The sequence below is a fragment of the Drosophila subobscura genome, chromosome O, assembly GCF_008121235.1.
Source record: "Drosophila subobscura isolate 14011-0131.10 chromosome O, UCBerk_Dsub_1.0, whole genome shotgun sequence".
Lineage (NCBI taxonomy): Eukaryota > Metazoa > Arthropoda > Insecta > Diptera > Drosophilidae > Drosophila > Drosophila subobscura.
The window spans coordinates 12852859-12868751 of NC_048533.1; the positions used below are offsets into that span (position 1 = coordinate 12852859).

The following is a 15893-nucleotide window of genomic DNA, read 5'->3' on the forward strand; positions in this document are numbered from 1 at the left end:
CTACACTCCAGCACTGAGGTCCTTTTCTTAGCATACATTTTGGGTACTACTACTGTACAGCTGCCATTTAGTTAAATTAATAAATAACTCAACCATAAATAGGAAACTTGAACAATTTTGCGCTTGAATTAAGCAAAAGTGGGACAGAACTTCAAATTTGGAGGAACACTGAACCGCAAAAAGTGAGTCGGTTAGACCGAACCCAAGGCTTTTTGTGAATAAGCTGGCGAAGCTTTCGTTATCCATTGGAAACAGTGCGAAGAAATTAAGTTTGAAATTGCAGTTCAGTCTTGTCGTGGATGCAGTGCGGATCGATATCAAAACCAAGAGCAGCGGAAGGCGCTGCGGAACAAATTTCGACACACAAAATTTTTGTACCCCACACAGTTGAACCAAAAAATCTGCAGAAAATTCAAACGGCAACGCGTAGCCATCAAATAGGGAATACAAAAGGGAGTTACATAAATAGAAAGAGTAAAACTCTGGTGGCAAAAGTGCAAAAGTTAAAGAAATAAACACCACCAATTGGTAAAATTGTGTAAGATAAAATCAGAGTGACTCGGAAATCCGTACCCCCGAATCAAATCAATAGTCCCCCCAATCAATACTTATAAATAATTAATTTCTGTGCCTGTGTTTAATCGAGAGCTGGTCGGCCGTTTGGGTCAGTGAAAAAGAGGCTCGCTGTGCTGGCACATTGGAAAATTTTCGCCTACAACTCTCGACATGCAGTGAAAATTTTTTCCGATTTTTAGTATGTACATGTACGTTGACACGCTCGTGGGCGCCCCAGCAGCATCGGAGGGCAGGGGTATCCGGCGAGCTTTCGGCCCCACCACCAACACCACCAGCAACCCCACAGCCGCAGCCACAACCACCCCCATCAGCCCCATTCGCGGTCAGCCATCGGGCTGCTGCTGCTAACGGTACTGTGACACGATACAAAATCGGCCAACGGCGGCGAAATGTGCGCGTTAGGAATCAATTTGCCAAACATTTTGCAAATCAAGTGTACAAAATGCCAAAAACTCAAAGAGTTCCGCAATAAGCATCACGAAATCAGTCGAAATTAACAAATAAATATCCGTGATAACATTGGCCTAACAGTGGTCAGAGTTTAACAGTGACAGAAGCAGAGGAATAACAGCCGCAGCCAACCTCGCACCGCTGAGCTTTCACTCTCTCGCGCCGCGCGCTCGCTCTTTCAATGAAAGTTGGAAGCGCGGATAAAATTCCAGAGTGTAGTAATATTGTGAACACGACAGCACAGAACACGACACCCATACAAGGACACGCGAAAAGCTCCCGCTCAAGGACTGGAATACGTACACGCAACGGAGCAGAGCACACAAGGCGACATTTTACGTTTTACGCGCGCAACGTGCGTATATCAGCGTGTGCACCAGTGTGCGTGTGCGTGTGAATGAAGGCGCCAAGTGCAACATATCAGCCCCAGTCCCAGTCCCAGCCCCATCTCCAATATGCACGCGCTCCAATGACAACCAGGCACATTGAGAACGACCACACCATGGACAAGGATCAGCATCAAGCAGCTGAGATGCTGCACAGTCCGCGACTCGAGGCACCAGCCGCAAACAGCTCCTCCTGCCCCAGCGCTGACTTGCTGTTCAACAAGGCACGGCGCCGCCGAAGAGACCCCCTGCCAGAGCGCAGCCTGCCGACTCATTGTGCCCCGCTGGTCGTGGAGTATCGACGCTCCTACCGCGTACTGATTGTCACCGCCTTGCTGGTGAGCCTAGCGGCCAGCTTTGTGACCATCAGCGCTGGCTTCCAGCTGGACGGTTCGCAGAGCTCGTTCTACACCTTCAGAAAGTGGTACACCGGCCTGAACGGCACCCTCGAGCTGGAGTTCAAGACGGAGCAGCCCAATGGCCTGGTCCTCTACACCGATGATGGCGGCACTTATGACTTCTTCGAGCTGAAACTTGTCGAGGGAGCGCTCCGCCTGCGCTACAACCTTGGCGGCGGTGCCCAGATCATCACCGTGGGCCGCGAGCTCCACGACGGGCACTGGCACAAGGTCCAGGTGCTGCGCAACGACGACCAGACCTCGCTGATTGTCGACGGCGTCTCGCAGCAGCGCTCCACCAAGGGCAAGGAGTTCCAGTTCGGAAAGTTTGCCAGCAACTCGGACGTCTATGTGGGTGGCATGCCCAACTGGTACAGCAGCAAGCTGGCGCTGCTGGCACTGCCCAGTGTTATCTTCGAGCCGCGTTTCCGCGGCGCCATCCGCAATCTGGTCTATGCCGATCAGCCGGGAGGCTCCACCAGGCGTCAAGAGATCAAGCAGCCGCGTGACATCAAGTGCGGCGATGTGCCCTGTGATCATGGCGAGCTGCCAGCACGTGAAAGGCCTCTGAGGGTGAGTCATACTTTTAGATAATACTTTTAGCTATAAGATATGCCCCATTGGGAGTTGGATAAACCTTTACCCTCCTTGTGTGTGTGTTCAGGGTGTTCGCGGCAATACAACGGATGCCTGCGAACGTAATGATCCCTGCCAGCATGGCGGCATTTGCATATCCACTGATTCCGGTCCAATTTGCGAGTGTCGAAACCTCGAGTACGATGGCCAGTATTGTGAGAAGGAGAAGGCGCCATCGGAAGCAACGTTCCGCGGTACACAGTTCCTCTCGTACGACTTGGGCCAGACGGGCGCCGAGCCCATTGTGAGTGCCCAGGATGCCATATCCTTCTACTTTCGCACACGACAGCCGAACGGCCTGCTCTTCTACACGGGACACGGCACCGACTATCTGAATCTGGCCCTGCGCGACGGCGGCGTCTCGCTGACCATGGGCCTGGCCAATGGCAAGCAGGAGATGCACATTAAGCCCTCGAAGGTGCGCTTCGACGACCACCAGTGGCACAAGGTGACCGTACACCGTCGCATACAGGAGATCTCCTCAATAACCAGCTTCTGTCGGGTGCGTATTTCCACCAGTGTATGCTGGGAGTGCCTCTCTATAAAGGGAATCCTTTGTCCTCCAGTTGGTTACTGTCGTGGATGATGTCTACACGGATCACTCGCACATCGCTGGCAAGTTTACGATGCTCTCCTCCTCGCGGGTCTATGTGGGCGGAGCCGTCAATCCCAGAGCCCTGCTGGGCGCCCGTGTGCACAACAACTTTGTGGGCTGCCTGCGCAAGGTGGAGTTCTCGGCGGATACGCTGAATCTCAATCTGATAGATCTGGCCAAGAGCGGCTCCAAGCTGATCCAGGTGGCTGGCAACCTGGAGTATCAGTGTCCCAGTGGCGATCCCCAGGACCCAGTGACCTTTACGACCCGTGAATCGCATTTGGTAAGTGGAAAAATCATCTTTGGCAGGAGTTCTTTCATCCTCCAACTCATCTGTTGGGCATGCTTCAGGTGCTGCCGCCTTGGGAGACTGGCAAGCAGAGCTCCATCAGCTTCAAGTTCCGCACCAAGGAGCCCAATGGCATCATTGTCCTGGCCACTGGCTCCAAGCAGCCGCGTGCCAAGAATGTAAGTTCATTTCTCTGTCATTCATTTTCTTGAGTTCATTTTTGAGTTGACCCTTAGCCCGTGCTGATTGCCATCGAGCTGCTCAACGGACACATCTACATCCATCTGGACCTTGGCTCGGGCGCCTCCAAGATCAGAGCCTCGCGTCGCCGCGTGGACGACGGGGACTGGCACGACCTGATTCTCCGGCGGAACGGACGCGATGCCAAGGTGAGCGTGGACGGGGTCTGGAACGATTTCCGCACACCAGGGGACGGAACCATTCTCGAGCTGGACGGGCACATGTACCTGGGTGGTGTGGGGCCGGCATACAATAGTGTGGCCTGGCCGGCGGCCATTTGGACGGCCACGCTGCGGCAAGGATTTGTGGGCTGCTTGCGTGACCTGGTGCTGAGTGGCAAGGCAATCGATATAGCAGCCTTTGCACGCGTTCAGGATTCGGGTAAGTAGTGTAGTCACGCTTTGCCCGCCACCAGATGATGGAGTGTCACTGATAACCCACTTGGATCAGCCTCCGTCAAGCCGTCGTGCCATGTGCAGGGCAATGTGTGCACCGGCAATCCCTGCCTCAACGGTGGCACGTGCCTCGAGGGCTGGAACCGCCCCATCTGCGACTGCTCGTCCACGCTGTACGGCGGACCCACCTGCGGCCGGGAGCTGGCCACCGTGGCCTTCAACGGGAGCCAACACATGACCATCTGGCTGGGCAATGGACAGGGAACGAAGACGCAGACCGAGGAGCTGGTCATACGCTTCAAGACGTCGCGTCCGGCGGGTCTGCTGCTGCTAACCAGCGCCGAGTCCAACTCGCCGGACCGCCTGGAGATTGCCCTTGTGGCGGGTCGAATTCGTGCCAGCGTGCGGCTAAGTGACAGGGAGAAGGTGAGTCCCGAGTCCCCCCCAAAGAGAACGAGCCTGATTCTGACTCTGTCTCTGACATGGATAACTTGCAGAATCTCCTGGCTGGCCAGTCTGTGCTCAATGACAATAATTGGCACACCATCCGGTTCTCGCGCCGGGCGTCGAATCTGCGGCTGCAAGTCGACGGGGCTCCCCCCGTCAGGGGTATGTTATGTATGTATCAACAGCACATCTATTGCCCTACTACGTGTCGTGCCGTGTCGTTTTTTTTACCAACCAAAACCAACTCTCCTGTCCTGACTGTCTCCGCCTCAGCAAAGCATATCCATCCGAGTAGTTTTCCAGTTCGAGTGCTCCACGCACCACAGCTACAGAAACAGCCACAGCATCGAGGTTCAAGTTCAAAGTTTCCCCACTCAAATCCAACCCAGCCTCCAGGAAGGTGTGTGTGTGTATGCAGGTGCTTCAGGACAGTTGAAAAGAAAAGAAAAACCCCAAAAGAAAATCAAGTGAAAGAAAAGCAGACAACAAAAAAGAACAAAATCAATGAAAAACGACGAAAGTGCAGTCAGCGGCGCGTTATCCACTTTTATGTTCTACTTAAACTTTTCATTTGAGAGCTTTTCAGTTAACTAATACTACTACACATACACACACACACACATACAGAACACATACAAACACGCACACACGCCAAAAGAAAATGCAGTTAAAAAACGACCAAAAAAGAAATTAATTAAACAAAAAGGAAAAAGTATTTATAGTAAAGTTTATTTCTCTATCAAAACATTTCTTCGATACTCATTTCTCATGACACATTTTCTCGAACTACTTCCGATGATACCGATTTGAACTAGACAGCTCTCTCTCTCTCTCTCTCTATCCGTATCTATCTATATCTGTATCTATCTCGCTCTGTATCGCTCTGTGAACATCGTTAAGCATCTGCAATTTACATAGTTTGAACATCATACTCTCGTACGACACCAAGGCTCCACATCCACATCCACCATACACCATTCCACACATTGTACGCCTCTCTGAAAAGTTTGTTTAAATCATGTCCTTCCTCTCTACATTCAATCCATCATTCTATCCACCAATTATGAGTTTCTAACCGAACCGAAGGCGGTTGATCTGCCCCAAAATAAAACATTTTCTACTAACTCATTCGTAATATACATTTTACATTTTTTTGCTCTTTGTAAGTTTTCTCTCAAACCTCTTTCAAACATCTCGATGTTGTGTTTTCATTTGCGATACTTAATTACTTACTTTGTGTTGATTTCCCCAATTAAGATTGCCAATTCCAATTACAATTCAAATTCCCACACAGTCAACAGAAAATCAAATTCAAACTAGAATTCGTATTCGTATTCGAAGAATATGCAACACTCGTACTCCTAATGAAATGAATAAATAAGATCAAAGAGGAGAACGCTGAACAGGAGACTCTCTTAAATAAATAGCCTTCAGTGTTCTAAATATGATTATATTGATTGTCTTGTAAATGATTTTGTCCCTTGTGATATTAATTAAACATAAAACAAATGTCGTTTGGTAATTGGGTTACATTTAATTATATGTTTAATTGTTTTTGGGTTTCCCCTTTTTTGTTTGTTTTCTTTTTTGTCAAATTCGAAACTAAATAATTGATTTTTTCAACCTTTCCAAGTGAACAATTTGCTGAAATTACTTTGTATATTATAATTTCATGTAAATATACATACATATGAATGGACAAGAGTTTTACAGGCATATATTTTATCGTAATCTAAACAATGGAAATTCATTTAAATAATTGCTGTACCATAAACCACACACGTGCGGTATGTTCAGAGTGTTTGTTTCAGACGTTCGGTCGGTCGTCTATGCAAATTAGACCTCAGAGAAACAACTCCAACATCAAATTCCATACAACGTCAAATGCAAATGCAAATGAAAAACGCAAATGCAATTTTCTAATCACAAACGTGATCTAAACGACCTTCTTGAAAAATGAAGAGAGACTAATACAGAAAAAAACTCCACTACCACAGAGAAGAAAATCAAATAAATGAAACCATAAGCGAACCAAGCCAAAATGACGGGAGAAAGCCAGCAACGTAAATGATTTCAATGTGCAATATTGTTTCTTTGTTTCATACTTTAGGCGAGAGAAAAAAAATCGACACGCAAGAACGCGGGTAAGCATTTTTTTGCCCGAATCGCTCGATGAAAGTCACGCCATGCCCACGAGCAAAAAGCGATTGAAAAGCCGCAGAGACAGCGACCGATATTGTGCCGGTTGCAATTTGGGAGCGGACTTATTGAGACGAGAAAGGGCAAAACAATGTTTAGAAGCGCCCAGGGCCGTAATTTGCACCACTTAATATGTAATTAGCTTTGTGTTAAGTAAACTCAACTATCCGCAACATCAGTCCAACAATACAATTGCAAGCCAACAATAATCAAGTCGTGTGCCACGTAACAAATTAGTTTTTTCCGTTGCGCAGGTGTGTGTTCCGTATCGATACCGAATCGGTGGGCTATGGCGAGGGGGCGATGGCAATCGGCATCCAATGTCCTGTTTGCCAGAGTCCGCTCCTGGCCAACACACTGCCGACACTCACAATCTCACCCTCTAGCACACCAGAGCACAGGCACACACAGGCACACAGTAAACTCTATAGAGCACAGGCACACACCAAACACACACACCCACACACAAGAAGCGTTTTGCATGTGAGCACCGCACCTCACCTCTGAACGATAAGCCGCAAAAAGCAATAATAACAGGCCAAAACTAATAACTGTAAAGGAACAATAGTTAAGCGCATGACCAGCTCACGACCTATGTATACCGTGTAACGTATATTACGTATCGTATGTATCGTATATCGCATCGTACCGCCCATCGCCTCGTATCACTCCAGCAAATCACCCAGCAAATTCGAGTGTACCAAGCGTCCCAATTCTACAACTACTTTCCACACAACTCACTTCACTTCTTGTTCACTTTGACCCACCCGACTCCTGTCTCTGTCTTTCTCTTTGTAGCGCTAGCTGTCTCTTTCTCTCTCTCTCTCTCTCTCTCTTGCTATTGCTATTGCTCTGTCTCTGTCGCTGCAGTCATTTGCATGTAAAGATGTCAATCATTCAGCGGGCCAGCGCGTCGTATGCGCAATGTGGTCGCTCGTTAAGGCTAATGCACCGTTATTAACTTAGACGTAGTCGCCGCACACACACACACACACAGAAACACATACTTGAAACACTCTTTAGGTCACAGATTAACACACATTTACTGGATTAAAACCCAAATACATACAAACAAACATACTCGTACATATTCGTACATTGACAACTAACGAAACCAATCGATGTTTAGTTTCAATGTCGTTCAACCAATCAAGCAAAAATTACTCTTCATTTTGGTATCATTATTATTTACGAACAATCCTTATAATTTCCCAAAATGATTGTCTTTAGCGTTAGTCGAAAACCCTTTCTTGATTTGTTTCTTTAGTTTACTTTTTGAGCAATGCACCGATGATAGTTTATGGAAAAAATGAAATGAATTAACTGAAATGTCACCGCCACTGTACTCGTATTGAAAATGTATCTCACACACTCAAAAAAAAAAAGATACTCCGTATCTGTCGTATACTCGTACCATGCCAATGAAACCAACAACAAAAAAATGAATCCAAAAAGCGCACCAAACTTGCATAACTAACCAAACTTTAGCGAAACTCTTTACTTTACTTTAACTAATACTACTCGTACTTTCCTTTGGTTTTGCGCTGAAGCGGCGAGAATTACCTTTGGTTTTGTCTTAATCAATAACTACTTATAACTACTATCCGTACCAGTACATATCTGTATTGTAATCTGCACCTTTCTTTAGTATGTACCAAGCTGCAACTCAAAATAACTCGAAATAACTCAACTCAACTCAACTCAAAAAAAAAAATATCAACCAATCAATACTCAATTCAAATTCCAAATACATTCAGCCACTGTCGAGTGAAGACTACAAAATGCTTGAAACAAAAACAATCTTTTGAACCAACAAAAAACTTAGATAAATGTCTACTAAAAACCGCATACCTATATCTACTCTATATACTACTTATATATACTCTACTCCATATACTCTTTGACTATATATGCGTATGTGCTTCTTGTCACCAACTATAATCCATATCTACCAGTACCCAAAATACCCTCAAATCCAATACCCAATACCCCAACCCCATATATACAATATCCAAAATGTTAATGGTACTCTGCCTAGTCAACAATAAACCTTAGCGCAAAGCCGTGCCTGGCTTGACCAACCCCCATGGCGAGGCCACGAGTTTTATCCATTTCTTGTTTTTGGAAATATTCTTTATGCAGCCGAAACGATCCTGGGACGACACAGCACCATGGAGATACGCTCCATCCATCTGGGCGGTCTCTTCCATGCCGAGGAGGAGATCCAGATGACCTCGACCATGCCTAACTTTGTGGGTCAAATGCAGGGCTTTGTGTTTAACGGACAGCGGTGAGAGTCGCCTTACTCCTCCTGCTCTTTCTCTGACGATTCACACAATATTCTCATATTTTCATAGCTACTTGGACATTGTGAAGAGTCTGGGTCCGGAGCTGTCGGCTCTTCCGAGCGCCACCTTCAAGCTCACAGCCCGCTTTGTGAACTCGCCAGCCGGACAGCCCTACCACGCGGCCACCTTCCGCTCCAAGCACTCCTACGTGGGCCTGGCCATGCTCAAGGCCTACAACAGCATCTCCATTGACTTCCGCTTCAAGACGGTGGAGCCGAACGGGTTGCTGGTCTTTAACGGAGGTCGGCGCAGCGATTTCGTGGCCGTGGAGCTGGTGAATGGCCACATCCACTACACCTTTGATCTGGGCGATGGCCCGGTGACCATGAGGGACAAGTCGCGCATCCACATGAACGACAACCGCTGGCATCAGGTCAGCATTAGACGGCCCGGACCCAAGACCCACACGCTGACCGTGGACGACTCCTTTGAGATTATCACCCTGACCGGCAATAATATGCATCTGGAGCTGGCTGGCATCCTGTACATTGGTGGCGTCTTCAAGGACATGTACTCGAAGCTGCCCGCTTCCATCTCTTCCCGTTCTGGGTTCGAGGGCTGCCTGGCCTCGCTGGATCTGGGTGATGCCTCGCCCTCGCTCACCAGCGATGCGGTGGTGCCGAGTTCTTTGGTTGTCAGCGGCTGCGAGGGACCCACCAAGTGCAGCCAGAACGCCTGCGCCAATCGGGGAGTTTGCGTGCAACAATGGAATGCCTATGCCTGCGAATGCGACATGACCTCCTACACGGGACCCACTTGCTACGATGGTAAGACCAATGCCACGGATTCCTATTGATTCCATTTATTTAATGTTATTTCCCCATAGAATCCATTGCTTATGAGTTTGGCAACAACAAGGGCATGGTGCAGTACACCTACCCCGAGAACGCCCAGGCAGACACCGAGGAGGATAATGTGGCCATGGGCTTCATAACCACCAAGCCGGATGCGGTGCTGCTGCGCATCGAGAGTGCCACCACACAGGACTACATGGAGCTGGAGATAGTCGAGGGCAACATCTTCATGGTGTACAACATTGGCAGCGTGGATCTGCCGCTGGGCGAGATTGGCACCAAGGTCAACGACAACTCCTACCACGTGGTGCGGTTCCAGCGTAAGGGAGGCAATGCCACCCTCCAGCTCGACGACTACAATGTGCAGGCCCTGACTCCACAGAGTAAGTGTGGATGGCTGTTACCCCGCTTACGAATGCTTCCCCGATGGAGTCACATTAATACAATTTTCGTTGTGATTCTGATTGATTTTGCAGGCCACCATTCGACCGTTTTCAATACCATGTCCAATGTCCAGGTTGGCGGCAAGTTCAGTCGCAACGGCCGCAATCGCATCGAGCGGCCGTTCGCTGGCGTCATTGCCGGGCTCTCGGTGAACAAATTGCGCATCCTGGATTTGGCCGTAGAGCGCGATCCACACATCACCATACGAGGAGACGTTCAATTGGTAACTGGAGTATTAGATAGAAATGATCTGCAGAGAATGCAGCAGGTTAGGGAATTTATTTGAAATTTTATTTGAATTCCTCTCAACTTTCAACTTTTCAAGTACTTTTCTCATCGTAACAAAAAACCAAAAGTTTATTCAAAATAAAAAAAAAACAAATCTTTCTTTAAAAAACCCCCAAAAAAAAAGTTTAATCTAACCAAAATTGTATTGTACAAATCCGCATCATGAGTTGTGGAACCCCATTTTCCAACCCGATTTGAAATTCAATGATTTGATCTGCACCAAACAATAAAACCCAATCGAATGTTGTACAGCTTTCCAAGCACCCTCTATCCATTCGAATGCCACTTCATCATCAAGTATATTGAAGTAGCCAAAGTTTAAGTCAAAGTCATCACATCACAATCAAATCCGGGAAATTCGGGTTCGACATTCATGATTACGGAACGTTAACCGCTCCGATTAAAACCATAACAAAAGTATTAGCTAACTCAATGTACTATAATCCTAGTGTAAATGCTGCATTTGAATTGAATTTATGATTTTCACTTTCCCCCGGGGGGTCGCCTTGAGTTCTGTAACGCTTTTCACGCACCTACCAAAAAGATAAATCAAATGAAAATATTTATGCGATTTTCCACTAACCCAGCCATGATTTTAGTTTCCTTCGTTTTGTTACAATTTGCTGCACCAGCACCTACGAATTATCATTAACCAAATAATTGTGAATATAATACATAAACACACATTATATATGTATATACAGTTCTGATACATATGTATATACAAATATGTATACATCATTTACTACGCACTAGAACTCGACCGCACTAATGCTGCATGACTCTACGCAAAGCATTCCACACATTAAACATAAATATACTCGTATAACAATTTATGAATACTACTCACAACATTCACGCAGCTTGAATTCGCACACCAATGAAGTCACTGAGGGATTGCCAGCAGATAAATCGAAGTAATGAAATAATACGCTGCCCAAAATGGAAGAAAATTAACTCCTTCATGGGAGTCTTTCGGGAACTAAGGCATAGATGAGCACCAAATTACTTCGACTTTCGACTAAACATCTAAAGTCTAAACAAGCTAACCATAGACGGATTTACTCCTTTAGGGAGTATTTTATATGAAATCGGAGTTTCACTCTCCCATTCTCAACAATTTGAAGCATAATTGGAGACTTTGTCTAGCTCCAAATATGCGTGAAAATATTCTTCTAACTTTAAATGAAAACTGATTGTCTATGGTTCTGGGCTGTTATCCCTACCCAAAATTGCCAAGGGTTATTGCCCTTTTTAAAGAGACCTCAAACTTTAGTGGCTTCATACACATACACACACATAATACTTATACCTGTTTCATTACTAACATTAAACACGTATTTAAGTACAGCACCTAACCAAACTAACTAATCGAATTAACAAATCCTCATACAATAACCGCTTGGCAGCCTGGCCACCAGATCACTGAAGTAAAATTAGACTTTGAACTCTACTCGACAGACGCCGGCCAGCGGCTATCCGGGCACCATTGACGATCTGATATTCTCCGGAGCTGGGTCCGGGTGTCGCGGCGATGACGAGGACGAGTGCACGCCACCGTTCGAGTCGGGCAGCGGCGATGACCTCATCACACCCGTGTATGTGCCACCCACCAAGCAGACAACCACCTCCCAGCAGGGCGGCAATGCGAGCAGCGGCAACAATGGTAATGGGAGTGGCAGTGGCGGCAGCGGCAACAACAATGGCACGGAACGGGCCTGCGATGACGAGGACTGCGTGCACGGCTCTGGGGACTATGGCGAGACCACGGAACAGTTCACGTCGACCAGCACGGCCAGGGGCGCAGGTGAGTAGTCGGGGCCGTGGGCCGTTGACCCGTTGTGGTTTTGATGGTGTCATTATGTCATTGGCATTTGGATCGATCACAGATACACACACACAGCTCTACACACACACACACACACACATCATCCCAGACATTAGCTAGCAAAAAACTCTTGAATCAAATTTACGATATATGCAGATATATGTACAAATTATGTAATTATAGAGATCCATGTATGTATGTAAATAGAGAACGTTAAATGACATGACATGACGCTGTGGGTTCTGTTGTGTTCCAAGTTAACTTACACTCCTATAATCGATTAGCTAGAGACGCTTTGCTTTTAATTTTAATCTTAATCGCTGTCGTTATTGTTATCGTTCAATGTTGCCGTTCAATAAGTACAGTCGGCGCCAAAGGCAATGGCAGAAGTTAGGTTAGGTGTGTGCGCGCCTTGAAGTATGCAATGCCAACACCAATGCTTGAACGCTTACACCAACCAACCCACCCAAACACATAGAACAGCTCTGAGACAAATGTAACTATATCGCCTCGCACCTCTCGCAATGCATCAACCCAACCAACAACCAACAATCAACAATCAACAACCAACAATCAGCAAATCAAAGAACCAATCCAACTCCAATTCAGATCAGATCGTTCGCTCGCTCGCTCGCTCTCCCTCGTGTCATCTTCAGATCAGTTAAATTCTCAACAATCGTCGCCTCGCCTCGCCTCTCTCTCTCGCTCCATCATCATCATCAAGTTGTTGATGATTGTTGCCTTCTAATTTGAACTGACAATGAGTACGCCTTATGTGTCTCTTTCAGAATGTGAAATCGTCTTCATATTTCTGACTGTGATTGCGCCATGGATACTCTGTAAATTTCCATAAACCAAATGCAACAAAAGAAATTACAACCAATACAGAATGCACTTAGGCTATAAGCTTCCAACTAGACCATTGTTTGTCTAAATGTATAACTAACTCTAGCATTACGAGAGCTAAACCACCAACAACAACTAACAACAAACAAGAACAACAAAATGCAACTACAACAACAACAACAACAACAACAACCAGAACAACCAGAACAACAACAACCAACCAACCAGTACAACAACCACACCGATCACCGATCACCGATCACAAAGCGTTTATGCACGCAAGCATTGCGAGGGGTTCGTGTTCTCATCGGTAAAGTTAAGGGTTAAGTGTGAAGCGTTAGGATGAAGAAAGGTGCTAGCAAATGTGTACTATATGTCTTGTATATAGTAGCGATAAAGGAGCAGCGTGTGTGTTAATTTTTGTGTTAATCAATCTATTCTATTCCGTATTACGTATTACGTATGCCTCCCCCCACCATCTCTACATATTTATTTGACTCCTCTTTGATGGCATAGTTATTCTCTAGTTATTCGAATTCGTATTCCAATTTGTACATATCAGCAGTACGCGTCTATATATCAGGATATCAAGAGTTAAGCAAAGTCAGAGTTTAAATACAAACCAAAAGCCTTAAAGCCACACACCAGCGCATATCTCTCTCAACGAATATCTAAATCTCTATCCTCTCTATCTGTGTTGAATAAACTATGAAAAAGCAAAGCATATCCGGGGGTTGTTCCAATACTTATTTTGGGCGGGCCACAGGCAGATCAAATACTTTCAATGCACCCACAAAACACTGCACCACTTGGCACCAGAACCAAATGCCAGACACAATCGAACACTTAACTCACAAACGACTGCCTAACCACTTGCAGAGTCCAACAATGAGATGGTTACGGCCACCACCACGGGACGCAGCGATGTCACCACGGAGCAGCAGCTGCAGCACGGCTCCAGCAGCGGCAGCACGCCCACCTACATCACCACACAATCGAGCGGCGGAAGCAGCAGCAGTAGCAGCAGCAGCGGGGGAAGCAGCAGTAGTCCACCGAGCCAGACGAGCACCACCAGCAGCGTGGGATCCACCTCCTCGACGCAACGTGCCACAAGCAGCAGCACGAGCAGCAGCACCAGCACAGCCATCACCACCACAACGACAACGACGACACAGGCGACGCCACCACCGGAGATCAGGAGCACCGTCACGGAGCGGGAGACAACGCCCTTCGATATCTACATTGCCGGCGGTGGCATGGGTGGTGCTGGCAGGAACGATCACGATCGCATGCAGCTGCCGGAGGAGCATCATCCGTTGCCACCGCTTCCGCCACCATTGCCACCGCAGGACCCGCCTCCGTACGGCCCATATGGCGGCAATACGTACAATACGAATGTGAACAACTACCGGCCCAAGGCCAAGGGCGGTCGCATCAACTCGATCGAGGAGGAGCGCACGGCCATGATCATCGGCATTGTGGCTGGCATACTCATAGCCGTCGTGCTGGTCATTCTCCTGGTGCTGTGGCTCAAGTCGAACGGGGATCGCGGCTACAAGACGGAGAGCGAGAAGGCGGCCGCCTACGGCTCGCACAACCCGAACGCCGCGCTGCTGGGCAACACCAGCACCAATGGCTCCTACCACCAGCAGCGGCAGCACCATCAGGCCGGTGCCGTGGGCCAACAGCAGCTCCATAGCCAGCAGCAGGTGCACAATGGACACAATGGCAATGGTAATGGAGGCGGTGGTGGCGGCATGATGTCCAGCGGCAGCGGATCCCTTGGCTACGGCAGCGATGGCAGGCCCCAGATGGCGGGTCTCGTACAGCCCAAGGCCAAGAAGCGTGACTCCAAGGACGTCAAGGAGTGGTATGTGTAAGGTACTACAGGAAACAGGAAAGCAGGAAAGAAAGGAGCGAGGAATTATCGTCAAATTAGCAATAAAATGCAAGTAGTGCAAAGCGAGCCGAAAGTGAAAGTCCCCCCCTAAGAAAATAATACCACATGTGTACCCATAGATGCATACAACCAACCAACATATACCTATATATATACACACATATATAAATATAAATATATATATTTATTTAGCAGCCTCATAACGTTAATTAAATGCAGACTCAGTCAGAGGAACGAAGGAGCGTGGACGTGTGACGGGAGTGTACAAAATGAATGGAAGGATAATAAGAGAAGCGCCACGCGCGATTCGGGTGGGGTTTTGTCGGTTTGTTGGCAATAATAATAATAATAACAATACTAATAATGTTAGCAAGCAGATATATAAACACTTTAGAAGCATCTATCTATCAGCGGCAGATCAGATCGAAGTCAACTTTAAATTATGCCTAAGAAATTATAGCTTCAAACTCAAGACTTGCTAAAAAGAGATCTACAGAGCCACACAGATCCACACAACCATCAGCCAGCGCATAAGCATATTTACTACACTATATATATATACTACATATATAAATATATATTATATATATCACTACGTTATGATAAATTATGCCACTAGCCAATCAAGTAATTGTGTAAAATATTTCGCCACAAAGTACGCTACGAAACGTGTCAAGCAAACAATTCTGCAACTGCAACTGCAACAAATCTACTAGAAAAGCCACTAAAACAATTTAGAAGAAATTCAATATACATATGTAAAACTAATTACAAATATATATATTTATATACAATACATCCTTACGTATAGAGTACATAAATATAAATGGATTA

At 46.7% G+C, this 15893-nt stretch overlaps 1 protein-coding gene across 5 annotated transcripts; it reads left to right on the top strand.

The window, feature by feature from the left end:
• The first annotated feature begins 277 nt into the window (after positions 1–277).
• LOC117897929 (neurexin-1) lies at positions 278–15043 on the top strand. Of its 5 annotated transcripts, none has more exons than XM_034807014.1 (13): positions 278–2383; positions 2475–2948; positions 3013–3324; positions 3393–3509; positions 3567–3951; positions 4021–4391; positions 4463–4583; positions 8754–8901; positions 8969–9726; positions 9786–10136; positions 10230–10465; positions 11926–12292; positions 14039–15043. In XM_034807014.1, exons 1-13 carry the CDS (start codon positions 1424–1426, stop codon positions 15037–15039), a joined length of 5601 nt encoding a protein of 1866 aa, XP_034662905.1. In that variant the 5' UTR covers positions 278–1423; the 3' UTR covers positions 15040–15043. The 5 variants fall into 5 exon arrangements, with proteins under 5 accessions (XP_034662905.1, XP_034662906.1, XP_034662908.1 ...); XM_034807015.1 differs by having other exon boundaries at positions 11947–12292; XM_034807017.1 differs by having other exon boundaries at positions 10230–10420; positions 11947–12292.
• Positions 15044–15893: the final 850 nt, after the last annotated feature.

Coding starts and splice junctions, on each gene's coding strand:
- LOC117897929 (XM_034807014.1), top strand. CDS start 1,424: ATGAAGGCGCCAAGTGCAACATATCAGCCCCAGTCCCAGTCCCAGCCC. Junction 8,902..8,968: donor TTTGTGTTTAACGGACAGCG/GTGAGAGTCGCC, acceptor ATATTTTCATAG/CTACTTGGACATTGTGAAGA. Junction 9,727..9,785: donor GGGACCCACTTGCTACGATG/GTAAGACCAATG, acceptor ATTTCCCCATAG/AATCCATTGCTTATGAGTTT.